Source organism: Gossypium hirsutum, chromosome A11, assembly GCF_007990345.1.
Source record: "Gossypium hirsutum isolate 1008001.06 chromosome A11, Gossypium_hirsutum_v2.1, whole genome shotgun sequence".
Classification (NCBI taxonomy): Eukaryota; Viridiplantae; Streptophyta; class Magnoliopsida; order Malvales; family Malvaceae; genus Gossypium; species Gossypium hirsutum.
This window is the reverse complement of record NC_053434.1, coordinates 24,128,148-24,155,341: the sequence shown is the minus strand read 5'-3', so window position 1 is coordinate 24,155,341 and position 27,194 is coordinate 24,128,148. Positions and strand designations below refer to the sequence as shown.

The 27,194-nt window shown below is 34.5% G+C and overlaps 4 protein-coding genes, 2 long non-coding RNA genes and 1 pseudogene across 11 annotated transcripts; 2 read left to right on the top strand and 5 right to left on the bottom strand.

Moving 5' to 3' along the window:
* Positions 1–869: 869 nt before the first annotated feature.
* Positions 870–3,606, top strand: LOC107895667 (uncharacterized). Its single transcript, XR_001683509.2, has 2 exons — positions 870–1,255; positions 3,292–3,606. It is a non-coding gene; the product is annotated as an uncharacterized lncRNA (long non-coding RNA).
* A 3,103-nt stretch (positions 3,607–6,709) lies between these two features.
* Positions 6,710–10,114, bottom strand: LOC107895649 (aspartyl protease family protein 1). Of its 4 annotated transcripts, none has more exons than XM_016820899.2 (10): positions 9,632–10,114; positions 9,391–9,526; positions 8,600–8,835; positions 8,230–8,454; positions 7,971–8,106; positions 7,825–7,898; positions 7,632–7,731; positions 7,489–7,546; positions 7,183–7,254; positions 6,710–7,107 (listed from the first exon to the last, which is right to left on the bottom strand). In XM_016820899.2, the coding sequence occupies exons 1-10, from the start codon at positions 9,931–9,933 to the stop codon at positions 6,875–6,877; spliced, it is 1,572 nt and encodes a 523-aa protein (XP_016676388.1). In that variant the 5' UTR covers positions 9,934–10,114; the 3' UTR covers positions 6,710–6,874. The 4 variants fall into 4 exon arrangements, 2 of the variants coding, with proteins under 2 accessions (XP_016676388.1, XP_016676393.1); XM_016820904.2 differs by having other exon boundaries at positions 7,825–7,886; XR_001683507.2 differs by having other exon boundaries at positions 7,053–7,107; positions 7,349–7,546.
* Positions 10,115–10,232: 118 nt separating this feature from the next.
* LOC107958343 (uncharacterized) lies at positions 10,233–11,855 on the bottom strand. Its single transcript, XM_016894095.2, has 3 exons — positions 10,864–11,855; positions 10,731–10,782; positions 10,233–10,648 (listed from the first exon to the last, which is right to left on the bottom strand). Exons 1-3 carry the CDS (start codon positions 11,019–11,021, stop codon positions 10,460–10,462), a joined length of 399 nt encoding a protein of 132 aa, XP_016749584.1. The 5' UTR covers positions 11,022–11,855; the 3' UTR covers positions 10,233–10,459.
* Positions 11,856–11,955: 100 nt separating this feature from the next.
* LOC107895644 (CSC1-like protein At4g35870) lies at positions 11,956–14,816 on the bottom strand. The gene has a single exon (XM_016820892.2). The coding sequence runs from the start codon at positions 14,646–14,648 to the stop codon at positions 12,240–12,242; it is 2,409 nt and encodes an 802-aa protein (XP_016676381.1). The 5' UTR covers positions 14,649–14,816; the 3' UTR covers positions 11,956–12,239.
* Positions 14,817–17,782: 2,966 nt separating this feature from the next.
* LOC107895637 (uncharacterized) lies at positions 17,783–19,356 on the bottom strand. The gene is made up of 2 exons (XR_001683506.2): positions 18,804–19,356; positions 17,783–18,267 (listed from the first exon to the last, which is right to left on the bottom strand). It is a non-coding gene; the product is annotated as an uncharacterized lncRNA (long non-coding RNA).
* Positions 19,357–21,266: 1,910 nt separating this feature from the next.
* LOC107895622 (probable protein phosphatase 2C 46) lies at positions 21,267–25,765 on the top strand. Of its 3 annotated transcripts, none has more exons than XR_005904941.1 (6): positions 21,285–21,675; positions 22,132–22,555; positions 22,743–23,110; positions 23,478–23,714; positions 24,272–24,613; positions 25,617–25,765. XR_005904941.1 is itself a non-coding variant. In XM_016820876.2 (5 exons), the coding sequence occupies exons 2-5, from the start codon at positions 22,237–22,239 to the stop codon at positions 24,512–24,514; spliced, it is 1,167 nt and encodes a 388-aa protein (XP_016676365.1). In that variant the 5' UTR covers positions 21,267–21,675; positions 22,132–22,236; the 3' UTR covers positions 24,515–24,931. The 3 variants fall into 3 exon arrangements, 1 of the variants encoding a protein (XP_016676365.1); XR_001683505.2 differs by lacking the exon at positions 25,617–25,765 and adding an exon at positions 24,694–24,931; XM_016820876.2 differs by lacking the exon at positions 25,617–25,765 and having other exon boundaries at positions 21,267–21,675; positions 24,272–24,931.
* LOC107895632 (probable serine/threonine-protein kinase PBL7) lies at positions 24,783–26,975 on the bottom strand (annotated as a pseudogene).
* Positions 26,976–27,194: the final 219 nt, after the last annotated feature.

The following is a 27,194-nucleotide window of genomic DNA, read 5'->3' as shown; positions in this document are numbered from 1 at the left end:
ATTTAATTGAGTGAAATCTTCAACTAGCTCCACATTAGCTAACTCAGCAAACTGAATCGATTCAATGTTGACACTTCCAATCTAGCAATAAAGTGCGACCATTATCTCCACGTCTTCATCGTATATAAGTTCCATCTTAGTATATTTGATGTGATTTGATGAAATTGGGAATTTGTAGAATAGTTTCGACATCCTCCTTCCATAACGTGTAATAGTTTTTGCATTGATCCTTTCTTTTATATTATCAACAGGCACATTTCTATTAAATCTTATTGCTATTTGTTGGCGAGATTAAAGAATACAACCAATTGTTGCTCTTAAAATTACTCCATTGAAGTAAACACATACGAATAATTGATTATCCATCTTCAATACTAAAACTATAAAAATAATTAAATTTCTCAATAATTATTTGAAAAATAAGATTTTACTATAAAAATTATAATAAAATAAATTTAAGTACTAACCTTATGAATTTTTCATTCTTTTCTTCCTTATTTTCTCCTCTTTTCCAATATTTTTCTTTTCTTCTTATCAATTAACTGCTAAGTTGTTTAAGAAAAAAATGAAATTTTGATGTTTAAATAGGGGTCTAGTGTCATCTGACAATGCTCCTCCCCCAAACGATACCTCTTGACAGCATCTCTCCACCTGGGTGCCACTTGACAACTCTTCTCCATTCCCTTCCAACCCGTATTTTACCTCTCCACCCATGGTTACTATTCAAAATATACCATTTTGGTAATTAATTTGATTGAGATACCATTTCAATTATTAATTTTATTTTTTGTATTATTGGGATAAAAAATGCGTAAAGACTAGATCCATATTTGAACTTTTTTTTTATAGAATGATTGGGTATTTTATTGAAGAAAGAAGAACCCAACAGGCCATTGGATCTAGACCTATTACATCAAAAACGAAACAAATTCGGTCTCACTATAATGTTAATAGTGAATACCTTCTAACCGGCAATTAAAGTTTAACTAAATGGAAAAGGAAAGCAATAAATGAAAAGGAAGAAAAAGGAACCTAAATAATTACCCCAGTCAGTTCTTACAGCTGGATACCGTTAATTCTCTTGATTTGTCTTTTCAAAATCCAATCCGTTCTGACGATAACAATTTCCAAAGGATAAAACTTTACTTGCCATCTTCTTTTGAAATCATTTCCCTCAAACTCTCCTTCAGTCTGGATTTCTTGGCCATCTTCTCTCCAAAGCGAAGCTATGTCGATTCAGCTCTTCTCCCATCAGGTAAGAGGTTTCTCCGCTATCAAGAGCGTCTTTTGCTAGTCTATGTGCTTGCGAGTTCACTGCTCTGTGTATATGTTGAAAGATGATCTCTTGAAAACAAGATTTCTTATTCTGAATGTCTCTGATAATGGCTCCAATCACTGATTTATCTGTTAAAATCGTTTGACATTTTTTTATTATTGTTTTGGAGTCTCCCATAAGTTTAATCGATTGAACTCCCAGTGAAATCCTTAATTTTGTGCCTTCCAAACATGCATATGCTTCTGTTGCAAATGGGGAGGAAACATTGTTGTGAATGATTGTCTTTAAGACCAGTAGTTCCCCCCTCAGATCCCGACACACTAGGCCTGTTGTTGACCTAAATTACAATAACAAAATTAAATATTTGAACTAATTTAAATTTTATTCAAATAATATTTTAATTAGTTTATCGCATTTTTTCAATCTATTTTTTTCTAATTTTTTAATCCAATTAATGCAATTTAAATTATTATTCTTGATTTAATGGATTGAAGCAAATGACAAGTATGGTTGAAGGAGGGCATGTGGCATGTTTGAAAACAGAGAAAATGACATGAATCAAAAGTAAAAGGCAAGAAAGGGGGAGTTGGAGGGTTAGTTGGTGAAAGTAATCGAGAGAAGGGGAAAGGCAAAGGAAAAAGCAGAGGCCATCACCCCCTTGACCTTAGTTTTAAACGCCACGTGGTAAATGATTTTCAGTTATTATTAAAAAGAACCAAATAAATTTAATATTTACAGTATAAAAAATATTTTAAAAATTATTAAATTTTAATTGCAATATTATTATAAATGAAAATTGTATTTATAAAACCATAAAAACTTAAAACAAAAATTAAATTTGTTAAATAGTAAATAATAGTATTTAAACAATATTTTATGTTAACTCTATTTTATTTTAATATTATTTAATTCATTTTAATAATACAAAAATTCCGTCACTTTTATTTTATAGGGTCAATTGGGAATTATATTTTAGTTTTCTCTATGTTTTATTTTAATCTTTATGTCACTATAATAAATTTTTAACCATACATTAATTTAATATTGATTTTTTTGTTTGATGTGATCTGAAAAAAATTAAGTTTTAATTAAAATAAAAAAATCATTTTTCTATAGTTTTAACATTTAGCAACTACAGTGGTGACATTTGGCATCATGTAATCTTTGTTAAATAATTAATAATATGAGTCTAACGTGTTTTATGTTAACAGAAAAAAGAAAACAGAGGGGCAGCTTTAATGGCTCTTAATTAGGCAATTTGTTTAACTGTTCATGATCGTTATAATTAACAGTTAATTACTCGTTACTCTTGAGAAAATTATTCTTTACTAACTTTGTTTAATATTAGATTTGATTTCAATTAAATTAATTATGTTATTTTTATCTTAATTTAATTAACCATCAAACGTTAATTACTTTTGTTGTATTTATTTTGATTTTTAATTTTATTTTAATCAAGTAATTACAAAAGTTAAAATCTTTCTATAGTTTTATGCTTAATAAAAATGTAAAAATATTTGTCCAGGAAATTATTTTTTTTTGCAATATCAACAAACTAACTTTAAAATATATTTCTTTAAATTGGAATATGTATTTGATTTGATATATTTTACTTCATGTTATTTATTTCATATATAATATATATAGTCAAATATTTTTTAATAAATTTATTAATGTTAATTAAGTACACAACAATTTTTAATGATTTTTCCCATATAATTTCAAGTCTCCTATAGCTTACAAATACTATTTAAGGCCAATAAATGAACAATCAGCTACCATTCCTTTAAAATAGCAAAATAAGGAACAATTCGTAACCAGTATGCAGTTCCTCCATATTTTCTTGCTCATTGGGAAACATCGCGATGACTACCATATTTGACCATCGATTGTATTTTGTCTTCTATTTCAAATTCTATTATTAGTTGTTCTATGTTGGAGTCTTCTTAATTAATTCATTCATCATTTAACATACGATGTTAATGCAAAAATAATGAATATTGTTGTTGATATAGTGCACAACAAGATAAAAGAGTATTGAAGAAAGGAGAATAGTTGTTGTGGAGGTTGGTTCACTCAGTTGAGACAGAGAGTCGGAGGTTATGGATAGTAGTGATAAAGAGAATGTAAAGGCTGAGAGCTGAAAGTGTGTTGACAGGGTGCAGGCTTAATATTCTCGAAGTGTTGATTTTTTCTTCATCGTTCTTGGGGTATTTATAGGCAGGGGTCTCGTGTAATATGGTGTTAACGTGTTGGACGAGGATATTTGTGACAAGATAAATCTTATCATTCATTTTGACTCTGATGAAATAAAGTAGTTGTGCCCATGATATTTGGTAACCAAACAACTTCATGTTCCCAATGAAAATTAGACCATCCGTTGTTCGAGTAGTCATCTCGAAAGGATGAGTTCACCGGTGGCCTCTTGGCTTGCTGGAGGTAGGTTTATTGTTCAGGCCTTTTCTAGGCTTGCCATGTGTCCTAACACAGATGGGGGTATAATAATATCCCCCTCCAGAATCGAGAGAAGGGTTATAAAGTGGCTTTCTTCGACACACTTTGATATGATAACTTTCTCTTTTCCATGTTATTTCGAATGGTGGCTTTATTTTATAGTGAAACGTTATATCCAAACGATATGTGATAATGATGAACAACAGTCTTTTAGAACAGGTGGTAAGTTGCTATTGGGTGTCATTTTTTCTTCAAAACGATATGTTTTGAGAGATAGATCTATATATTCTCTAGGTTTTTTCTTCGAAATTACTTTGCCTCTTTTTCTTTTAGCGATTTACTAGCCATTGTTTGTTTTTTGGAGCGATTTATGCATTTTTGAAGTTCTTTCGCTTCGGTTCGCTTTATCATTTTTGTTCTCTGTAGCTATCAGAGTTATTTTCACCATTCTACTAAAATTTTGTTACAAATGGCTAGGGGAGATGAACAATCTAGCATAACGTAGCCTTCTTCGAAACACTTTGATCTGATAACTTTCTCTTTTCCAAGGAATTATTCAGTTGTGACGTTCATAGTATGACATACCTAAATCCTAAGTGGATGGTTAACTATGTATACGTGACTCATACACTTTGATGTAAGCAAAAGCCTGAGTTCAAATAGATAATGAACCGAAAACTAGTGCGTTGAGTGTACAACAGTGAAATTTATAGCCCAAAACATAAGTAAATAATATTCTTTTATTGACATTACATGATTGATGAAAAGTAAATGTGGTCACGAGTCGTCCATCTTTGTGATAGATGACTTGATCACTAATTGATAGTGATTGACTTTTCATGAAGGAAGATGTAATGGTTACCATGAGATAAAATATGATCATACTAGGAATAGTTATTATCCGAAAGAGATCAAGAATATTCTATGAAGGTAACACACTAATGACAAAGTCATTGAATGAGCACTAAGTAGTTGCTTTCGTAATGGTATGTCGTTGGGAAGAGCTCAATCACGATAATCTAGTGGAATGACTTCATGACTAAATAAGTTTATAATTAATAAGTAAAAAGTCAAAACTTAATTATAAATCATTTGAGCCTCAACTTCATATTTCCAATCAATCCCTTCGATAGCTCGTTGAAACTAGAAATGAATTAAGTATTTAAATAGAAATGAATTGAATGAATAGAAAAAGAGAAATGGGATGTCACCAACGATTCATTGGAGTAGTTGTAGATAAATTCATCTGATCTTCCCTCTTTTTACCTCTTGCATCAGCTTTGCCTTGAAAGCCTTGAGTTGTTTTTCTATGGAGATGTTGTTCTTACCTTAGGAGTGTTGGGATGTCGCTGGGAGGTCGGCATTGTGCCTATGAAGACCTTCCAAATTGTTGCGCTCGTTACCTCCTTGGAGCATAGATTGAGCTTCCTCCTCCTAATGCTCTAGGTTTTCTTACCTCGGGACCTTTCGTGCGGCTCTCAACTCTGTAATAAGCTGTTCATTTTGAGCACTCCTTTTGTCAAGGATATGTTGTTGCTCATTGAAGGGACGTTCTTGATAAGAGAATTGCTCTTCTAGACGTCACAGTTTCTTTTGAGTCTCTAAGTCATGAGGCTGAGGAACTGATGCTTATTGGTGAGAACCCTAGTCTAGTAGGATGGGAGTTGTGATTGGATGAGAAGGTACAATTGTGAGATAGGTTACAATTTCTTACAAGTAGTGGGCTATATGGTCGAAAGGTCCAGGAGGAATCACATTAGGCTGTAACTGATGCATTGTAATTGCTAGGGAGTCAAGGTGACTAGTGGAGCTACTCCTGCTGGTGAATCAAGAGTGGTAGAGTTGGAGGCTAGATAATCTTCTAGAGCCTTTGCCAGTTGTTCCAAAGTGAGAAGAATGATGCTTACATATTGCAATTGAGCTCTAGCGAAAATGGAGGTCGAAAAAAAGGTTTGTGTAGAGATCAAGCTAGTAGAAATATTTCAAGATGACGGTGTTGAGTGGAACAAAAGAGTTGACTTGGTCAGTTAGGTTTTTGGTCTAGTTGGTTTAGTTAGTTGAGGTGCCACTTTAGGATTGAGAAGTCATGTAATCTACACTCATCGCACCAATTGTTGATATTACTGAGGCGAGAAGAACAGTTATTATTATAATATTTATATTTTAAAAATAATTTCAAAATATAATTTATTCTGATATCAATTATATATTATTATGTTTTAATTTTAAAGGTATATTATTAATAATAGGTTACAAAATTTTTTAAAAAAATAAATATAATTTAATTAATACATACAAAATTAAGAAAACTCGTTAATGAATAAAAAAACTATTAATAACTAATACTTTCTTTTACTAAAATTTTATATAAAGTTGAAGTTAAAGTTAGTATCTTAATAACACATCTTAAGAACTATTTTTTTGGAATTTTTTTTAAAAGTATCCAATACCAGTTGCAAATATTCAATCACATTTGCGTACAACAACAACAAAGGATAGTAATGAATTTCATCATATTTGCATTTGGGTTTGCAATGGAAGGAGTCAACAATAAAAAATAAAAAAAGAAGAAGAAGAAAGCCATGGTAGCTTAGCAATTGCTCTGCCTGCCTTTTGGTTAATATTTAAAGCCAGAAAGCCACCTTTCACTTCTACTTTAGGTTGGTAACCAATCCATATCATAGACTGGGATGCGGTCAATTATATGAAAATTTATTTAAGTCGCACGCAATCCTTTTATATAATAATTATTTGATAAGAAACTATCGTCATGTTTTTAATTATTATTATCATTTTAAGTGTGGAATTTTTCAAAGGGAAGGTTCCAAGATGGAGCTGCAAAGCAAAAGCGGTTCGAGTTACGACCTTACCAAGTTGATTGAGAGATGACTTGCAAATTCTATCCAACTATTTCCTATCTACCCTAGTTGTGGACTGTTTGAATATTCAATTCAGTGGTTGCCCCATGATATCATATCATACGCTGATCAACACTGATTCATGGTTTTATTTTCCTGCAAAACTGTGACGATACTGTCTCTGTCTTGGACTCGGTGTTCTAAAATTCGACAATGATCAACAGTTCCCTATCCTTTGCTAAATCTGTCTGCCATATGTGCCTTAAGACAACAACAAGATAGACATCTAAGCCATATATGCCATATGCATGTATATGGAGACAACTCCGAAGAAAGCCGGAAGAGAAATATGGAGATGGCAAGTTCGCAAGGGAACACAACTGCCAGAATCGGTATTTCTGATATCTTTACTAGTTGATTCTGGGGTAGAATAATTATGGATTCCGGCAGAAACAGGTGGAGGTGTGGAGACGGCATAAGATTCTACTTCAGATGTATTAGTTTCCTCAACGTCGTAGCCTGCGTGAAAGCCATTGAATTTCGTAAGCAAACAAGGTCTAACTTACTAAAGCATAGAGGCAAAGCATCACTTACAATCATACTTCGTCCAGCCCAATACAAATCTTTCTCGGTCAAATATCACTCGGTAACCAGTCATAAGGTTTTCTGTTTAGCGAAAGAACAGCCCAATAAGCAAAGATATAAAATATTGGAACTTAGTGACATCATCTACGGTGTACAGGGAAGAGCATTAATGAACCTCATGAAATACATTGCTAATTCACCTATCTTCATACAGTCGAGCAATAAAGGAACAACTGAGGCTTGCCTTTTAATCAGTTCCAACTTAATAACCTAGCAGAAGCACTCGATTAATCACATGCTATATGCAAGACTTACGTCCAATAATATTCAGTTCCGTACTCCTGATGACAGCCAAGAAGTATACAAGTTTACTCTGCAAATCATTAGAGATCATTGTGTTTAACACGATTTTCACTCCCTATGTACGAAATGAAAGAAGTCCAGGAGAAGGATCCTACCTGAGTAGAAATGACAATGATCGGGTCATAGACTGGAAAGTCACTTCCACCTTTCATTTTTAAACTCATACTGGGTATTAAAGTAGCATTTGCCTCCGGGCTGCATGATGCAAAGAGAAAAAGATGATGTGCAGAATTCAAGTTCAACCCCTAATGGAGAAAGACAGTGTATGAACAAGACTAAAGAATGTACCTCATGTCATAACAGTACTCAAAAGGGATCCTTGAATCAGTTGGGCAGCGCCTATCTTGTGCCTGAGAATGGGACTGTAGGAAAGCATAAGTTACTGAAGTTGGGACATCAAGTTTTGTTGGTTTTTAAACATGCAAAATACGTACATTCTCTGCAAGGTTTGAATAAGTTGGGTCAACCAAGTATGTGAACGAAGTCCCAGAATCAAAAAGAGCTGTAATATCACCAACAATTATAGCTGTCCCCACCCGAATTTGAGTTATGGTAACGTTATAGGTTGGACTGCAGCATAAATCATGACTAGATGTTAAAGAATAACATAAAATGTTCCATCAGCATCATTAATACATCAATCTAAATTCACTATTTATCAAGCATCAAGTAAATAAGAAAATTACCACTTACTGCGGTGGGTTAAGATTAAAAGGAGTCTCTTCCTGGTCAGGGCTACCTTTGTCTCCAAAACTGATCCTTCCAATTCCATCGTGTCCAAAACACATGGAGAAAGAATTAGCTGTCAAACCTTCCTGTGATAAAATGCTCGGAACTGCTATCTTCTCCATGCCAAGCCCAAATAAACCGTTGGGAGCTCCAACATCCAGGAATGAGCCGCTTTGTACCTGCCCACAGCTGCACAATTCATATTGCATTTTCATCTGAACCTAGAAAAGCGTTCGGGAAACAAATATTGGCCTACATAGTGCCTTTCAGCAAAAGGGAAGGATGGCAGAATAAGGCATACAAAATGGTTAAGCTGCATACTACAAGAGCTTACCCGAATGTGACATATGCCTCAACCAATTCTGGATGACCATCTTCAGTTGTTAGGTGAAGAACATCCTCCAGTAGAACCCCAGAAGTAGAAGTTTGAGCTGACATGTAAGAGACTATGTATGGACAACTACTGAACGTGCCGAGACATTGGTTACGGTGTGCACACAAGCTACTGTTGCAGGTGACTCTTTTGCTGGTGGATGATCCTTTAGGGTCGTATATGCTAAGCTCAAAATCCTGCCAGCCTCCAAAGGAGATGCATAGTTTAATATAAATTCAAAGGACAACCAGTGTAAGAACTGATCTCCACACTAGCTGGTTAACTGCAAGCCCCAGCAGTACTTTTCCCATTGACTCAATGTAGTTAAATTACAGAATCCTTATGTGGTTAAATGTTCTAATATACCAACAAGCTGTAGGTTGAGCCGTTGAGGTGGTAGCGGCCTTGCCCTCGTAAGGGTGAAAGCATAAGTTCAAACCTTGAGAAGCGCACTTGTTGAGAGGGACCTCGAGTCCAATGTGGCTTGGGATACCCTGCCCTTTACACACACACAAAAGAAAATTGTTCTACTATACTTCTTTGGACTACATATTTGGATTTGACTTCTAGAATGAACAGAAAAGGATCTGAGAGCAAAATTTTGCTATAAACTGTGAAATTCAAAACAAGAGCTGCATTTGAGGGGACAAGTTGGGGTATAGTCTTAGCGTTTTCAAATGCATCAGGAACATGAAGAAAACATAGATAATCAGAATATAAAGGGAGAAAAAAACGAAAAGAAGAAAACATACAGAAGCATAAGTAGTTCCTTCAGTTGGAGCACATTTGGTACAATCACATGGCACCCAAAAAAGATCACTCCCTGTATCAAGTGCCACCATGAACTTCACCCCGAGAGTCCCCAATTGCACTGTTGTATAATGTAAACTGCACCCAAGAAAACCCCAAGCAAGATTATAAAAGAATAAACAATGCCCTAAATCTAAAACTTCCAAGAAAATACAAAAAAAGAGGGGGCATAAAGATCGTTACAATCCCAAAGAGCTGATGCGGAAAGTGGAGTTGCCATCAGAGAAAGAAAGGGTTGCATTGATGTCAGAGAGTTTGCGGCCGCGGAGGAGGCGGTCCCGGTGAGCTAGAACGGCGTAGTACTCAAAAGAACCTTTTGCAGGCCAATGAGAGAGTTTCCCAGTGGAGTTGGACCAGTTCTTGACGGGTTCAGAGAAAAGGTGGTGCATCTTGAAAGTGAAGATGCGGCCATCGCAGAGCTTAGTGCTTAAGACCCACAAGAAAAATATAGTCTTTGTGAAAGATGACATTTTTCTTTTAATCATAATATCAGGAGAATTCAAGTGGATTGTCCACAAAGATTTGCATTTGGAACAAACAAAAATGGATATTAAAAAAGAAGGAAGTAGAGATTGGGTTTGGATCTTGGGTTGCTTTTTGTTTTTAAAAGAGAAAAATCATTACTTATTTTTGGTAGTATTTGGATTTATGTTGAGAGGATTTGAAGATGTGGGGCCTAACTTTCATTTATTGTATGACAGTTAAGGAAGTTGAACTGGCGGTGGCAGTTATATTCAATGCAATAATTTCTTCTTTTAAGTATGGATTTGCATGAGCATTCATAGGCAGAACTTTGAACTTCATTGAAGGAAATCCAACTTGAAAACAATTAAGAAACCCTTTTTGTTTTTTTATGTACAAGAGACACCCCAGTCCATTTCAACTCATAATATTTACAACAGAAAATAATAATAAAAAGACATAGTGGTACTAAAATGTTAAGCTACCAAAAAAATCCCAGAAAAAGAGTAGTTTCTGCTGGTGCAGTGGACAAATTTGACATGAATGGTCTCAAACAGGAGAGGCGGAGGTGATGCCAAATTTATCTGAAAGGTTGGTTCTGGTGAAAGGTGAAAGAAGCTTCATCTGGTGAATGAAGTTGACGTCATGAACCAGAGGGTTGCCTGTTCTGCCTGGAGGTGACCCTGCATAGCAAGATGGGGAATACCCCGTGCATGCCGATTCTCTTCCATCATTTGTCTAAGATCATGTGATACTATTAGTAATCTATGAAACATATATGTGTATATATATTTATATTTTGATGAATGAAAATCCTTACCGTCTCAGCAATTATGTTCAGAACTCCACTTCTCCCATCAGTGTTGAGTTCGCTGATGATGATTTACATGAGAGGCCAAATTAGCCAATGTAATGAAAATTAAATAAAACATGGCAATGAAATTGAAACCAACCTGTGTTTGGTACAACTGAGGGGCTTGAGAAACTCGGGAACGACGGGTCCGACACGGCGAGGTTTGGGGCAAAGGGGCTGCTCGTAACCACCGAAGCCGAACTTGGTCGTCTCCGAACCTGAATCAAGAAGGTTGCTTTTAACTGGTAAATGCTGCATGGTTCTCTCTTCGGCCTTCCTCTCCAAAGAAAGAAACGAAATTCAAAAGTCACAAGCAAAGACTTAGTAACTTACTTGTGACTACTGTTTTTTTTCTCTCTCCTTTATTATTATTGTTAATCTTCTCTCATTCGAATTCAAATGGCAATAAATAAATTTTTTTTAAAAAAAGACCCTTTAATTTAAAGACAAGGCAGCCAAAGAAAGAGAAAGAGAAAGAGAAAGAGAAAGAGAAGGAGAGAGATTAGTGATGAGTGAAGGAAGGCAAGGTGTGCAATGGATTGTAGAGTGAAGGAGAGGTTCCATTTGCTTGGCCAAGAGTGGATATGTTATAGGACAGGTCTGAACGACTCTTGACAGTTGACATAGTTGGCATTCATCTCCTAGTTTTCCTCTGTTTCTAATTTTTGCCTACAAATAATTACGTCCATGTTTTTCCTCACTTGGAACTTTTCTTTCTCCCTACCATTTCAGGTATTTATAATAAATGGTTGCATTATTTCTCACTTATTTTCTCACTATCTCGTACTCATCTACCCTATCACTTTCTCTTTACCTTTTAATAGAACAAATGACACCTCATCTAAAACCAAATTCGCATGAAAATCATGAATCCTCTACTCACGTTTACAGCATGGTTTTATTGGATTTGGATACTTTAGGCCTTGTTTTCCGCTTCAAATCTCTCTATTACTGCCAAATATCGTGATATATTCACTTTTATGTATATATACAAAACAAAGGATAAATATCCAGTTAGGCTGACATGCCATTGCCTAGATTAGAAGATAAAAAAGGATGCAAATTACAGTTTTATTTATTACAACATCAACAGAGCAAAGAGATATTCATAAATGCTATATGGGTTTTGCAATTTGATAACCAAACTATAATAAATGGATATGAAACGTTTTGACTTGAATTAAGATCATAGTGCCATTTTCCTTGTTCTGATTGGACTTGAATCAGTCATGCATTTCATGTAAATTTGCATGACGCCGTGAAATACATCCTTGAAAACACACGAGCCAGGTATGAATACAAAGCAGGTCATTACAGTAATGATGAAAAATCAACCCACGTGTTAAAAAGGGTAAAAAGAAATGGGCAATATGATACCCACATGCACCTAAAAAGATTTCACTAGAAAGCCATTGAGGTACGCTACACAAATCATTGAATTAATTAATTAGTGGGGAACCGTAAATGACTTGATAATCATAAACTATATGTATCCCAATCGAATCTAGGTTGTGAGAAAACCTCATAATCAATCGGTCCATCAATAATGCTGTCTATATTTTGCATGCCTTCCAAAAGGGCTGGTTGAAAACTATCACTATCAGAAGGTAACAGTTTGTAAATTACTAGCAACCCAAGAGTAAATATGGCTTGCAGCTTTGTGGAGTCTCCTTTGACTGAAAAGAACAAAAGCATCGAGATGAGGAACAAGTCGAGGCAGAACCGCATGATACTCAACACAGTATCCATCAGCCTTCCATCATTGCCAGCAGGAAATCCCCGGACTCTATACACAAACAGAAAGTTGTACTTATCAACCACATACCTATATCCAAAATAAACTGCACCCACTGGCACCACGAGTGGTGCAAATGAAGAATATATCAAGGTCAGGGCAAATATTGTCAAATTAAATGCATAATACTGCGCAAAGTCAAATTTCTGCTTGGGTATAGGTGAGGTCCGGCTGCTGATAGGATAGACGGAAAGATCCTGTCCCGGAATGTCAATGTCACCCATCCTAGGAGAGTCAAATAAACTTTCGGGCATCAGCGGTCTCCGCAAATTATTCAGGTTCTGATTTTCCAATGGGTACTCTTCAGTATTTTCTGGGACCAACTGGAGCATATCATTCTTCCGAAACTTCTGAAGCTTGTTCTTTATCCAAGGAACTGGAGCCAGCAGATCATATGATATTCCCAAGAATGTACTTGTGATTAGAAATGCAAGAGAAGAAAGGCAAGATCTTGAAAGGAATGAAGCACTCATGTATTGCTCAATTCTCTTGCAGTCTTCTCCATCCAGATAGCATCGACCCATCCGAAGGATTGCACTCTCTAATGATGACTCAACAAGAGCCCTCAATAGGATCAAATTGACAAGGAAGAAGCAAACCATCTTTAGCAATGCTGCTCTCTGCTCACTGGATACAGTGAGATGCCGTTCAAACTTGGAAAGATAAGAAAGAGCAGAAGGGACCACTATATACATGCTAACAAATATAATTACATTGGGCAAAAATTGAAAGACTAGGGATGCCATCCAGCTTGAACTTTGCACCCAAGCCAACCACGACTGGGCATTATCAATTGCTTCTGCATTAATAATCCGAGCAGCACTCTGCACAGCAGTGATTACTGCAAGTGGAGAACTGAAGAACAAAAGCATTAACAACAAACACGAGTTTACAAACACTCTTCGCAGTTTCAGTGACAATTTTGTTGATCCCAAATGGTTCCAGTAAATATCAGTGGCCAAAGGGGCTCGTTCAACTTTCCATTGGTTCCTCTGCAACTTTAACTCCATGACAGAAAAGAATTTCCCAAACTGCCTCTTTTTCTCATTCCGGAAATCTTGAACTGCCTTATTCGCTGTATATACATCCTTAAACATCACAAAAGCAACCCCAGCACCTGGTGCATGCCCTTCCTTATAAGCCGCTAATTCAGTCTCTAACTCAGCTCTCAATTCTTGCAGCTTTCTTAATTTTTCTTCATCTGTAAACCCAAATGTACCCGTAATCTGATCAAAAACTCGTTGTATTTTCCTCCCCAACCAACGAATCCAACCCAGAAACCCTTCACTTCCATTCACATCTTCACTTTCTTCCGGCAGAAGATGTGAATCGATCTTTGCTATCAACCAGGTAATTTCATCCCTAACCTTAACTAGTTCAGTGGCTAAATCATCCAAAGAACATAAATCCATAGGCATGATAACCCTGTATACATTCCCCGGATATTTATACTGAAAATACTCGAGCACAACACCTTTGTCAACCCCTAAATTCTTAGGCAAACCCTGAACCATAATCGTAAAAATTGCAGTTGAATTCGAGTTGGGGTCACTTAAATTTCCATTCCCATCTCTAAACCTAGTAATTTTTAATCTTTCTTCAACAGCAGACATTCCATAATGGAAAATAAGAACAACGAAAACCACGAAAAGAAAATGCACCCAAAGTAACCCTGAACCTTTACTGATATGACTTACAGTGGTTTTCGAGAACTGATCGTCTAATAAAGCAGTGCCGCCGTAGAGATTAACGGGGAGCAAGACGGAAACAGCCACAAAGGCGACTGACAAGAGAATCGCGAAGCTGCCGCCTTCGATTAAGAGGAATTGGGCGGCGTCAGCTCCGCAGTGGCGGGCAATCTCACGGCCGGTGGCGTGCCAGACGGCAAGGAGCTTAGCGAACAGAGCGGATGGCCCCGGAATAAGGCGATGGTCGCTGCGGAGCTTGAGGAAGATAAAGATGAGGACGCAACAGAGGAGGCCGATGGTTGAAATGTTGAGGAGATACTGGATGTTGCCATACCACGCGCCGTCGTTTGCGAAATCTTCATCGGATGAGGGGGACGGCGGCGGAGGAAGCGTCTCGCTCATTGGAGATTCCTCGGAGAGAAGGGGAAAAAATTAGGGATTTCGTAATTGGATTTTGGGGTTTCGATTCATGGGGGTGTGGGAAGGGGGAAATAATAGGAAGGTGAGATTCTTGTCGTTTTTGTGTGCGTGTTTTTTCTTTTTTTTAATCTAAAATCTAACTAATAATGTGCGTCATTTTGGTTTTTATTTGTCGGAAACGGAATGCACTACTTAAGGATTTTCCTAAAAACTATAAAGTATTTGCAATTATACCCTTTTCCAAATCTGTATCTTGCAATTATACCCTTATAATTCTAAATGGCAACCTGTTGGGCTTACTTTGCTAGGCCTATTTTCGGATCCATTGATAAGGCATTTCAACGTCGTCAAAATGGGCCCATTGGGAATGCTTTGGGTCCTTTACAATTATTATTAGATATCGAAATAATCCTTTATAATTAAACAATAATTTATATTAGGATTATTTTAAAATTTTTAATTTTTAGACATCAATAAAATAATGATACCTCGAGATATAAAATTATTATTATATACTTATACATATTTAATATATTCTCTAATCCAATCTATTTAACATATTTCTTTAGTTAAAACATTTAAAAATTAGTAATCTAAATTATAAAAAAAATTTGAAAAACAAATCATTAGTAGCCTTTGTTTTTATTTTAATTTTCTTGATCCATTTTATTATATTTTTTTGTCCCATCATATAAAAAATCTAATTAGTAGTCTTTTTATTTTTTAGCCTTTGTTTTAGTTTTTTTCAAAAAAATAATAATCAAAGCTTTGATTGGTTGGGACAATTAATTTATAAAAGGTTAAAATACACCACAAGTTCTTGACTTTTAAAAAATTAAGAATTTAGTCCTTATACTTATATTTCATTAAAGTTAATTTTTCTATTTTTAAATTTTAAAATTTAAGTTTAACTGTTAACATTATTAAATTTGTTGCTATGATATTTTTCAAAAATAAAAATATATTCATTTGATAGCCATGTAATTTAAAAAAAATGACTTTATAATTAACTTAAATTTGATAAAACAAATGTTAATGGTGTTAATATTGAATCTGAATTTTGAAATTGAAAAAATAGAAAGACTAAATTTCATGAAATGAAAATATAGAGACTAAATTTCTAATTTTTAAAAATATATAAAAATTTGTTACACATTTTAAGGTTTATAAAAATTGACCAAGAAACCATATGTAAAAACAAATAATACATGAAACGTGTTTGTCTTAAATTATTTTTTTTTAATATATTCTTCGGACATATGACCACATCTTACCTTGCCAGTAGGGTTGTGCCCGAAATAATTTCGAATGTAAATTACTTGTTTTTTAAATATTTTATTATAATTAAATTGAATTAAATAATATATTAAATATGGATAAGTGCATAATATTAATTTTTATTATTAGAAATCATATACTAAATTTGCATTGAAGGATCATGGTTGAACTCTACCTATACTATTATAGTACCTTTGGTTGGTTATAATGGAATAAGGCTGTAATTGAATAGAGCTGTAATAAGTAATTCAACTGTTTGGTTGAATGGAATGGAATAGAACTGTAATAGTATTCTTGTGTTTGGTTGAATGGAATGATGTTGTAATAGCATAAGAAAAAAAAATTAAAATAATCAGAATACCTTTAGCAGAATTTTTTTAAGGTAGATGATTATTGTTATTGTTATTAAATTTTAATAAGATTATTATTGAAAATAATTTAATAAAAATAATAAATAGTTTAATCATATTTTAACATAATTATTATTAAATATAATTTAATAAAAAATATAATTTAAGAACTTTCTTAATATAATTATTATTATATGAATTAAAAAATCAAAATATATAATACTATAAAAATATATATAATCTACTTTATTATTTTTAAACTGCAATACATATTTAATGTGTTAAAATGTAATTACTGAAACAAATAATTTAATTATTCTACAATAAAAAATAATTAAATATTAGAAATAATAAATATTGCTAAAAAGTAATAAACTGAGATTCACAAAGATCATTTTACTAATCTAAACTGTAACCATTTTAATAAACTAAAAAAAAATAGCAACTTGTCTGACCTTTTTTAACAGTTGCTCAACTGATTATAATTCCATAACTTCAAACAAAAATAAATTATAACTCCATTAAAATTAAGAGTCAAAGTTAATAACTTGCAGAACCAATCCACAATATTAGCAGGTTTTCTGCATGGACAAAACCCAATTTCTATATTTAGTTAACTTGTTGAAAAAATATTAGAGAGAGAGAGCAAATCTGCATAAACCCTATTTTTTTTGTCGATTTCTTAGCCAACAAAAATGTTTTCTTTTTGCATGGAAATTCAGACATCGTGTAATGACCCAAAATTTACAGGCACCGGAAAAAGTACATTATCGGGCCTCCGTCTTAGTAAATCGAGTTCGAAATAATTACTAGAAATATTTATGAGTCTAGCGATGTGTTTAATTAGGTTTAAATTAGGTGAATTTAGCTTATTTTAGAGTAATTGATAAAAATGACTAAATTGAATAAATGGCAAAGGTTCAATTATAGATCAATAGAAAATAAAAAGGACCAAACTAGCAATTTTACCAATTAACATAGATGAGGCGGCATAAACTGTAAAAAAATCTAAGGCTTTTCTTAGATATTTGTTATTGATTGATTAAATTAAATTATAATATATTATTAGCAACTAAAACAAATAAAAGAAAGAAAATAAAGTAAAGAACAAATAAAAGAAACAGAATAGGCAAACGAAAAGCAGGGGAAGCAAAGAAAGAAAGAAAGAAGAAAGAAAAGAAAAAAAGGAGAATTAGGTGATTTTTGGTTTGAATTTACAAGGAGTTTTATGTAAAAATTAAGAAGAAATGCTGTCGAAATTTTTGTAAAAATATATATATATTTCCCTGAATACTCAAATAAGTCCCGTTTCATTCCGCTTTAATACTTGTGTTGGGTTTCGAAAGTCCATTATAGGGACATAATTCTTCAATTATACTATGAATGTTAAAATAATTGTAAAATATCCATAAGTTGTCTGATATATCCGGTAATGCCTCGTAGCCCTGTTCCGGCGACGGTTTGGGGTTAGGGGTGTTACACATCGAATCATCAAACATATATCCACTGCAAAATTTGTCATTGCATGACAGCTTAAACACAAAAGAATCCTCAGATATGTATGTTCAATAATAATAATAAAACACTTGAAGTTTCATTATTCCAATGTTTGTACCGATCCAGAAAGGCTTCACCTTTTGCCCTCTATATCCAAAACTGAAGTATCTTTGGTAATAAAACTGGTGTATACGTTTGACCCAAAACATAATATGCTGCTTCTTACCCTCGACAAATAGGATCATTGTTGTCCATTCTGTTTCAATATCTCTTGCTCCTCTCTTGTCTCGTCCTTCAAGGCTGTCAATAGTAGGCGATCAGGGTTGTACTTTCCCAAAAGCAGGGTCAATTCTTTTTCAAACCCTTCCTCAAGCTCAATCAGCTCTTCCCAGTACCGCTGAATGATTGCCAACCTTCGGTCTTGAGGAAACTACCGAAGAACCAACACAGAAGAAGGCTGAATGGCAGAACCTAATCTAGGAAAAGGAGGAGATGGAAAATCACTGTAGATCAATGGCTGAAGATAAAAATAGGCTACAAAAGGAAATTCTGGAGGCAAAGAGGACCGTATATAGTGCACTGGTCAAAACTACAATGATCAGCTAATAAAAGAAGAAATGTATATAGTGCACTGGTCAAAACTACAGGCTTTTCTTGTAACAAACAACCCCATTTAAACAAAGACTCACTAACTCGAAACATAACCAAAGATTCCCATCACTAAAATCACCACCAACAATTTGCCTCATTAAAGACACTAACAAACTATCAATTCCTGTAGCAGAAACATCAATCATTTATTTAACCCAAATTAATTGTTCATTTACCGAATCAACAAGCTTTCTATACAATTTATTAACAATTCCAACAAGTAAACTTAAAAACAACTTATACCTATGACAATAGCATGTAAGTGCTTAATAGGGTTCGATTAAAACAGTATTCTTGGGGATCTAGGATAGTTAACGAAAAGGGGGGTCTTAATTTCGATTGAAGAAGGTCAAAAGCTTACCTTGTCAGCTAACTGCTTCACTCGATTCAGCACCGATTTAACATCTGGGTGTTGGATCGTTAGCCCTTTCCTCTCACATCAAAGTCAGATTTTCTCGAGAAAACTGAGAAATTTGGATTTCAAGCTGCGTTTTTGTTAAAAGGAAATTGAAATCGTTGACCCTGATTTCAACCGGAGCTTGAGGATGAATTTGTGGAGACTAAGAAGACTGTTCGTCGGTAGGTAAAATTTTGCTGGCTTTTAATTTGAAGTTGAATCTGGGTTCAGGCTTAGATAGGGTTGGAAATGATGCTTCAGACGTGAAAAAGAGGGAGAAGGTTGGAAAGAAATGGGAATCAGAGGTGAAAAAAGAAGAAGAAAATACTCAGATGAGAAAGAAATGAGAAGGGTAAAGATGAATACTTTTAAAGCTGAATTTGTATTCCGTGGGGGGAGGCATGAATTGTAAACGGTGATTTTGCCTTGAATAAGACTGTAATGAATAGGGCTGTAATAGCCCATTCAACCAACCAAACAATGTAATAAGATTGGGCCCACTGAATAAGGCTGTGATGCTAAACCATTACAGCCAACCAAACAAGCTGTTAGTATTATTTTTTAAAAAGTAATTTTTATATAAAAATATTTATAATAAAGTGGGATTTTTTTTATATGTGCAAGTTAATTTAGTGTGAGTTTGGATGGACAATTTATTTATTTACAGTTACTATAATATTTTTATAAAAAGTAAATTAAACATATAATACTCTACTATTTATTTAAACTCACCCTTAAATGTCAGTGAATAAGAAAAATAATCGATTTTCTTACTGTCTTTTTTTAATTTATGAGGGGAAAAAAAGCATTAAAGATTCATAACAACCCCTCTCTTCCTAAAGAAGTTGAAAACATAAGAAGTGCAGTTCTTCATTATTATTAAATTGGAATTGAGAAATGAGATTATATGTGTGTTAAAAAGATAATAGATTTGCACCTTTTTTTAAAAGGAGACATTGACCTATTTTACGAAGATAGAGTAAGGTAGACGTAAACCGTGTTAATGCAGATCCCAAAGAGGCTGTGGTTAACGAGGGGGGTTAAGTAAATAAAGAAATTAAGAAAATAGCTGGATTTCACCGGACACACAGAGAAACCCAGTTGGATTGCATGCACTGCGACAGTGAGGCAGTAGTCGACCCTTTTTTTTTTTTTACCTTTTTTAGTTTTGCGTTTGTTTGCTGTTAGGGAAGATGGCAGTCGCAACAGCCGCACACAGCAGCCACGTGTGAGTGTGAGACCAGATTTCTTTTTTTAAACACGAAACCAACCATAAAATAATGGCCACTTGCTCATCAATATTGATGCGCACGTGTGGCACAGAGAGAGATGGAGTTGGAGCAGTGGTGGAGGACACCTATGTACTTATGTCATCTCTGCTGGATATAATGTAACTCTAATTCCTCGTATTCAATGTTGCCTTTCTCTTTTATAACTACGTACAAAGGAGATTAATTTTACATGTATTACGTGTATGTTTAAAGGAACCTTGCTTTGCTATATTTATCAATTATCATTTGCATGTCAGCTACGTTTTTTCTCGTACAAATTATATTTGTTTAAAAACTAAGAAAGGGATAATTAAATATTTTAAATTAATTTGAAATTTAACATATAGTTTATTTCATGGTTGTTTGAATTGAATTAGATCGATTAATTAGTTCAGTTGATTTGAAAATAAATAGGAATATCAGTTCGAAGAAATATATTTGATTAGTTAATTTGAGAATTGATATGAATAGATTGAATTAGGTGGTTGAACTATTTTTTTAAATATTTTAAATATTTATAATTTTTAAATATTGTTTTAATCAAATCAATAAATTAATTGTTTGATCGATTCGACTACTAGTCTATTTTTGAAATCCTTAGTTTATTTATCCGAACATATGAAATTGAATATCAATTCCTCAAGTTATATTTTACTTGACACATATAATATATTTTTGTCATACCAATAAATTTAGTATTTAATATTTACATTTCTTTTGTCGATATAGTCTCTATTATTATTTTTAGTTAAACTTGGTCTTCAAAATTTTAAAAGAAGTTAGATTTGAACATAGATCTTTCAAAAAGAGTCAATTTATTTTTTTAAAGGAAATAATTTACGCATATTTTATTTTAATTTTTATAAAAAAATTACAATAATTTTTTATTTTTAAATATTTTATAAGTTTTATATTATTTTATAACATAATATATAAGATAAATAGTGTATATCAGTATGAAATATAAACTGTCATGTAAATTACTTAACAAACATAGTTAAAATTTTAAAGTCTTAGTCAGAATTTTCCTTAAGGAAAAAGAATTTAATTTTTTTAAAAGGTTAATATCAAATTGATAAAAAATATAAATATTGAGAGTTAAATTTATGATCATGCATATATTATTTTTTATATATGAATGTGCGTGGAGCCCATGGCTACCCACATGCATAGCGGGCTATCGGCTATGGCTTTGTTCCCTTTCCATTTATAAGCCTTTGTCTACTGAGAATCGAGAAAGACCACACACCCAGCGACCAGACCCGAACCCAGTTTTAGTTCCTTCATTTTCATTATCATTATCATCCCGATATTCATTCATATCTCTATTTTTCTTTTTCTCCCTTTCTATCTTCTTCATCTCTAAGAAGGGGGAAAAACCGTAGAAAGGGAAAAAAAAAGAAAAGAAACCTAAAAGCCCATGATTGTTGATTTGATGGATCTGTAGATCTAACGCTTTGAGGGAAAAAAAAAAAACCAACACGTATCGCTCCGTTTCTTTTGATCTCCGTTGTTTTCACCTGCTATGATTCAGTAGCTGAAAACCAAACAGCTTAATTTCTACTGTGAGTTTATTTTTCTTTTCCTTTCTTTTTTTTAATATATTTAGTAATTTATGTGATTGATGTTTTTAATCTCGACTTGGTATGTTTTCCCCTAATTTTTAATTCCAGTTTGTGATTCAACATTTATAGTTGTATTATTTCGACTGTTGCTAACGATTTTTACTGTTTTGTTCAAGTTTAGGAATGTAAAGGTAGATTTGACTTTCTATTTGTTGTTCTTCACTCTTCTTATTGACCTCAACTTATGTCGCGTCTGTTGTTTTTTATTTACTTGGCTGGTAGTAGTAGCTTAAGGGTTTGTTTTCTTTTCTATTTTTCCATTTTTAAGCAGAAATGGATGTGGGTTTTACTCTTTTTTTTCTTTTTCTGAAAGTGTTATTACCAGTTAGATGTGAGATATTATTTGTTCGATTGCATACCAATTTAGCAGCTGTGTATATTCTTTTTGGTGTACAGGAGACCGCTCTGATTATTTATTGGTTTAAGTATCTTTTGGTCGGTATTTTGCATCCAATTTGGATGTTTATGGGGAATTGGAGGCTGGCTCAGGTGAGATGAGGGATGTTATCAAGGTTGGTCAACTTTCTGAGGGCCTGCTGGTGGCCATCCTTGGACCGTTATGCGCACAAAGGTTCGGATGCATCCGGCTGGCAAGATGGGCTCCTATGGTACAAAGACAATGGGCAGCACTTCAATGGTGAGTTTTCCATGGCTGTTGTCCAGGCCAACAATCTGCTTGAGGATCAGAGCCAGATTGAATCTGGCTCCTTGAGCACTCTTGAGTCTGGTCCATACGGTACCTTTGTAGGAATATACGATGGTCATGGTGGCCCTGAGACATCGCGCTATATCAACGATCACTTATTCCAGCATCTAAAGAGTAAGAGACCTTTGGAACCATTGCAATCATTGGCATATCTGACTTTTTGTGCATAAATTATAGTATTTATTCCACTATCTAAAGACCAGCTATTAATTTTAAAGTAGAATTTTTCTTTAATGCCTAAGATTTACGTAGAGAGGCAGGTTGGTGCCAGTGTGGCTCAGTTGTTAGTATTATCTTGCAGGGTTCACCACAGAGCAGCAATCAATGTCTGTGGATGTCATAAAGAAAGCATATCAAGCAACAGAAGATGGATTTTTCTCTCTTGTTACAAAACAATGGCCTATAAATCCCCAGATTGCAGCTGTCGGATCATGTTGCCTGGTTGGTGTTGTTTGCAATGGGACCCTTTACATTGCTAACGTTGGGGACTCTCGTGCTGTGCTTGGAAGGCTTGTCAAGGCAACTGGGGAGGTTCTTGCCATCCAGCTGTCATCAGAGCATAATGTAGCGATAGAGTCTGTCAGGCAGGAGATGCATTCTTTGCACCCTGATGACTCGCACATTGTAGTTTTAAAGCACAATGTATGGCGTGTAAAGGGCCTGATACAGGTAAGCTTTTGTGCTTTTGTTAGACATAAAAAGGGTCTATTCTAATGATATTTTCTTGTTATTATTGAATTCTGTAAATGTTTTGAAAGCATTACAAAGGTAAATTTTCCATGCTTAGTCACGGAAAAGATACATGTTGTAAGTTGCTTATCTTTGTCCCGTATTATGTGAAAATCTGCATTTTACAGCTTTCATTGGCTGAAATGCTAAAGTTAAGCAAGATAACTTCAAATGAATTTTTATATTGTGGTTGTTGAACTGGTTTTGTTGCTTAGTTTATTTTCCCTTAATAAGCGCAAGTTCTTTTTTGGGAGGGACGTTGTGAGTTGTTTGTGCATATGACATTTACAGAACCTCTTTGTTGCAGATTTCTAGATCAATAGGTGATGTTTATCTTAAAAAGGCTGAATTCAACAGGGAGCCTCTATATCAAAAGTTTCGTCTACGTCAACCTTTTAGGATGCCAATTTTGAGCTCAGAACCATCAGTATCAATGCATGAACTCCAACCTCATGATCAGTTTCTCATATTTGCTTCTGATGGGCTCTGGGAACATCTCAGCAATCAGGTCGCAGTCGATATAGTTCAAAATCATCCACGCAATGTAAGATATACTTGATGGATAATTTAATATGGTTTGAGTTTGTAGATTACTTTTTAACTTCATGATTTGCGATTTTTGGTGCTTAATTGGAAAATTAGGGCATGTATACATGCTTTGAATGAGTCATGACATCATGTAAGCTAATCTTTTGGTTTTTGCTTTAAATAATTAATTTTTTGTTGCTTCAGCTAGTGGGACATCAGCACTCATGAACTTTCATTCTGTCCTGCTAGACTTCTAATGTTGCTTTGAGCAGCTCATTCTTGATTACAATGGTTGTTTGTTAGGTTTTTCAGCACAAACTGTTCCTTGTTTGAATGGTGACATATGCACATAAATGAAAGTTTTGGGGAGAATGGAAACTTGATCTCCCAAGACAGCATATTTTTTTTGTTTCTGTTGTCGTATGTGTTATTATAATCATTGGACAATGGCAAACGAGGGTTATAAATATGTTTTGTGGATGGATGGACATCTAATACAGTTTTACTGCAGCAATGCTCTTACAGGAGGAAAGTAATTGTTATTTGACTGTTTTGTGTTTTTCACTCTCACAGGGGAGTGCTAGGAGGCTTGTGAAAGTTGCCTTGCAGGAAGCTGCTAAAAAGAGAGAAATGAGGTACTCAGATTTAAAGAAGATTGATCGAGGCGTGCGGCGTCATTTCCACGATGACATCACAGTCATAGTTGTATTTCTTGATTCGAATCTCGTGAGCAGAGCCAGCTCAGCAAAAGGCCCTTCATTATCCCTGAGAGGAGGTGGAATCAAACTGCCTGCAAAAACCAAGGCTCCCTGTTAATGGGGTTGGCCACATATGCTGTTGTACTGTACCTACCAAGTGCGGGATCCTTTTCTGAACTTCCATGATGCCAGCAGTTATTATAAGGCAATAGAGAAGGTGCAGTGGGTTAGTCTTTAATTTTTAATTTTTTTCTAGTGTATAATGTAACATTTTAACTTGAGGAATATTCTATTTAGTTTATAAGCCGTTGAGCTGGAAAGGAAAGAAGCAGGAAAATAGAGGTGCAAAGGTGACAGAAGAAAGATTCTTTTCTGTAGGACTATCATCGTTAGCATTCATTTCGTATATTTGCTGGCATTTTGGAGTGTTTTTGGGTTTGTAAATTATGTTTTACATCCCCTAAAATCAATCAAAATTCCTGTAATCGTTGTTTGCATGTTGACATGAATGGACACTAGTGGAACAATTCATCTCCTTTTCAGTAACCTTTTTCAAACACCAACACAAGGGACTAAAAGCCAGGACGATGAATTCAAATACCAACTATAACACAAAGACTTATCTTAAAGCTTAAAAACACTGATTACTTGTCTCCTCCGTAACTGGTGTTAAATTCTTCTTATCAACTTCAACACCGTCATTAGTGTTGAGCTCAAAACATCTTAAGCTGCTACTACTTTGCAATGAAAACTATCCATTTCAATACGGAACTTTTGAAACCCAACACCGTCTATGCTTACGAAGCTTTGAGAAAAATCCTTATCCAATGATCTATGATGTACTCGTTCTGTAGGTGGAGCAAATTTGCTAGTTGCTCTTCCACTACTTCTCCAGGGCTGTTTGTGCGTGGAGTTGTCCACTAAATGAAGTGTATCTTCTAGTTCTTGCCAGACCCGAGCCATAGTAGGCCGGTTTTTAGGCATTTTCTCCACACATCTTAGGCCGAGTTCACCCATCTTCAGCATCATCTCCATATTGCATGCCTGGGCCTGAGATAAAAGACTAATATCAAGGATTTCTTCGATGCTGCTCTTCTCTATACTCGGCCTTGCCTGCATAAACATACAGATTTAGTTTACCAACATGCTTCTTTTATTGCATAAATCCATTTAATTAATAAATGAAGTAGCACTAACCCAATCGATGATATGATAATTAGGTTGACATCTTGTACTTGAATCCAAAGCCGGGCGGGCAGATACAAGTTGCAGAAGGATGACACCAAAGCTATAAACATCACTAAAAGGAGTCAAATGGAAGGTGGTACAAGATGTAGGGTCAAGGTACCCTGGTGTTCCTTTATTTGACTGCTAACATGTGATTCATCTCCGACCGGTCCTAGTTTCACAAGTCCAAAATCCGAAACCTTGGCTTCCATACCATCTCCAATTAAGATGTTGCTCGGTTTTATATCACGGTGGATTATGCTAGGCTTAATCCCATCGTGTAAGTATGCTATTCCTGATAATTAAAACAAGAATCATTCAATATTTTTCTATCTTAGAAATTAAATTGGGAAGTGGATCTACCTTTAGCTGCTCCAATAGCTATGTTTACTCGTTGCCTCCACGTCAAGTTTCTTCCTCCTCTTCCTACACTCCAAACAGTAAGCATTTCGGGTTCCTTTTTATTAATTTATGACATGAACAAGTAGGGGGAACTTACCCATAATGTACTCAAGTAAAGAACCATAGGGTACGTATTCATAAACCAATATTTTTGCACCTTTGGGTTCTGTTTACAACTTGCAAATGCAACAAGTCTTGGATTATTCTTATCTTTAATACTAATTTGAAAAACAATTCAATGTTTAACTTGCGTACCGGATTCTTCACAATACCCCACCAAGCCTACCAGATTGGGGTGATTTACAGTCGAAAGAAGCCTCACTTCTGCTTTACAAGAAAACCATTACAAAAATTCACATTCAACAAATCTAAAAAACTTGAACCAATTGGCCAAAGCTTATTACCATTTCTAAATTCGTCAACGCTTTGATAGGAGTCGGCATGAGCTATCTTGATTGCTAACGTACCATGGAGTTCAAAGGTTCCTTTATACACATTCCCAAATGCTTCAGACCCCAATAAACACTCTGCACTGAAATTTTTGGTAGCCTTAGCCACCTCCTCCAACTGGAAACGCCTTAACCTTGATTCCTCAGCTTTTAAACTTCCTGTTTGAGAATAACGAATGATATTAAATCGTTTTAGCATTCTAAAAGTTGTGAGGGGGGGGGTAAGTGATTTAACCTTTACGGCTCCATCTTTGACTAAGCTTTCTTCTGCAGAAGAATAAGGAGGAACCCAGCAAAGCTGTTAAAAGGGCGATGATAAGAAGTGGCCACATTTGCTAATGACTATGAGCATGATCAGAAGATGCTTGAGAATGAGAACCCCTCTACCAAATGAAATCTGTGCATGTAAATAAACAAGTCTATGGTCCTACCTCAAAAAACAAATACCAAAATATGTTTGACGCAATCAACCTCATTTCTTTCATTATTAACATTTTTCCTTGCCGGCAACTTACTTTCAAACACAAGCGAGTATAGGATCTTGGAACTAAGTTATTGGCTTAATTAAAATTTTTAAAAATTTTGTAGGTTTAATGAGAATGTTTTTAAAAATTGAGATCTAACTAAATTTTTAAAAAGAATTTATGAAATTAATAATAATTACAAAAAAAAATTAAGAAAACTTTGATTAAAATTTTCAAAAAGATTAGAAGGCACAAT

What these genes read in the sequence shown, in the direction of transcription:
- LOC107895649 (XM_016820899.2), bottom strand. Translation starts at nt 9,933, where the DNA reads ATGATTAAAAGAAAAATGTCATCTTTCACAAAGACTATATTTTTCTTG. An exon ending in CGCATCAGCTCTTTGGGATT is followed by an intron (nt 9,527 to 9,631) that starts GTAACGATCTTT and finishes TCTTGGGTGCAG; the next exon opens with TTTACATTATACAACAGTGC. An exon ending in GAGTACTGTTATGACATGAG is followed by an intron (nt 7,732 to 7,824) that starts GTACATTCTTTA and finishes TGCATCATGCAG; the next exon opens with CCCGGAGGCAAATGCTACTT.
- LOC107958343 (XM_016894095.2), bottom strand. Translation starts at nt 11,021, where the DNA reads ATGCAGCATTTACCAGTTAAAAGCAACCTTCTTGATTCAGGTTCGGAG. An exon ending in CTCAGTTGTACCAAACACAG is followed by an intron (nt 10,783 to 10,863) that starts GTTGGTTTCAAT and finishes AATCATCATCAG; the next exon opens with CGAACTCAACACTGATGGGA. An exon ending in TGAACATAATTGCTGAGACG is followed by an intron (nt 10,649 to 10,730) that starts GTAAGGATTTTC and finishes ACATGATCTTAG; the next exon opens with ACAAATGATGGAAGAGAATC.
- LOC107895644 (XM_016820892.2), bottom strand. Translation starts at nt 14,648, where the DNA reads ATGAGCGAGACGCTTCCTCCGCCGCCGTCCCCCTCATCCGATGAAGAT.
- LOC107895622 (XM_016820876.2), top strand. Translation starts at nt 22,237, where the DNA reads ATGTTATCAAGGTTGGTCAACTTTCTGAGGGCCTGCTGGTGGCCATCC. An exon ending in CTTATTCCAGCATCTAAAGA is followed by an intron (nt 22,556 to 22,742) that starts GTAAGAGACCTT and finishes ATTATCTTGCAG; the next exon opens with GGTTCACCACAGAGCAGCAA. An exon ending in GTGTAAAGGGCCTGATACAG is followed by an intron (nt 23,111 to 23,477) that starts GTAAGCTTTTGT and finishes TCTTTGTTGCAG; the next exon opens with ATTTCTAGATCAATAGGTGA.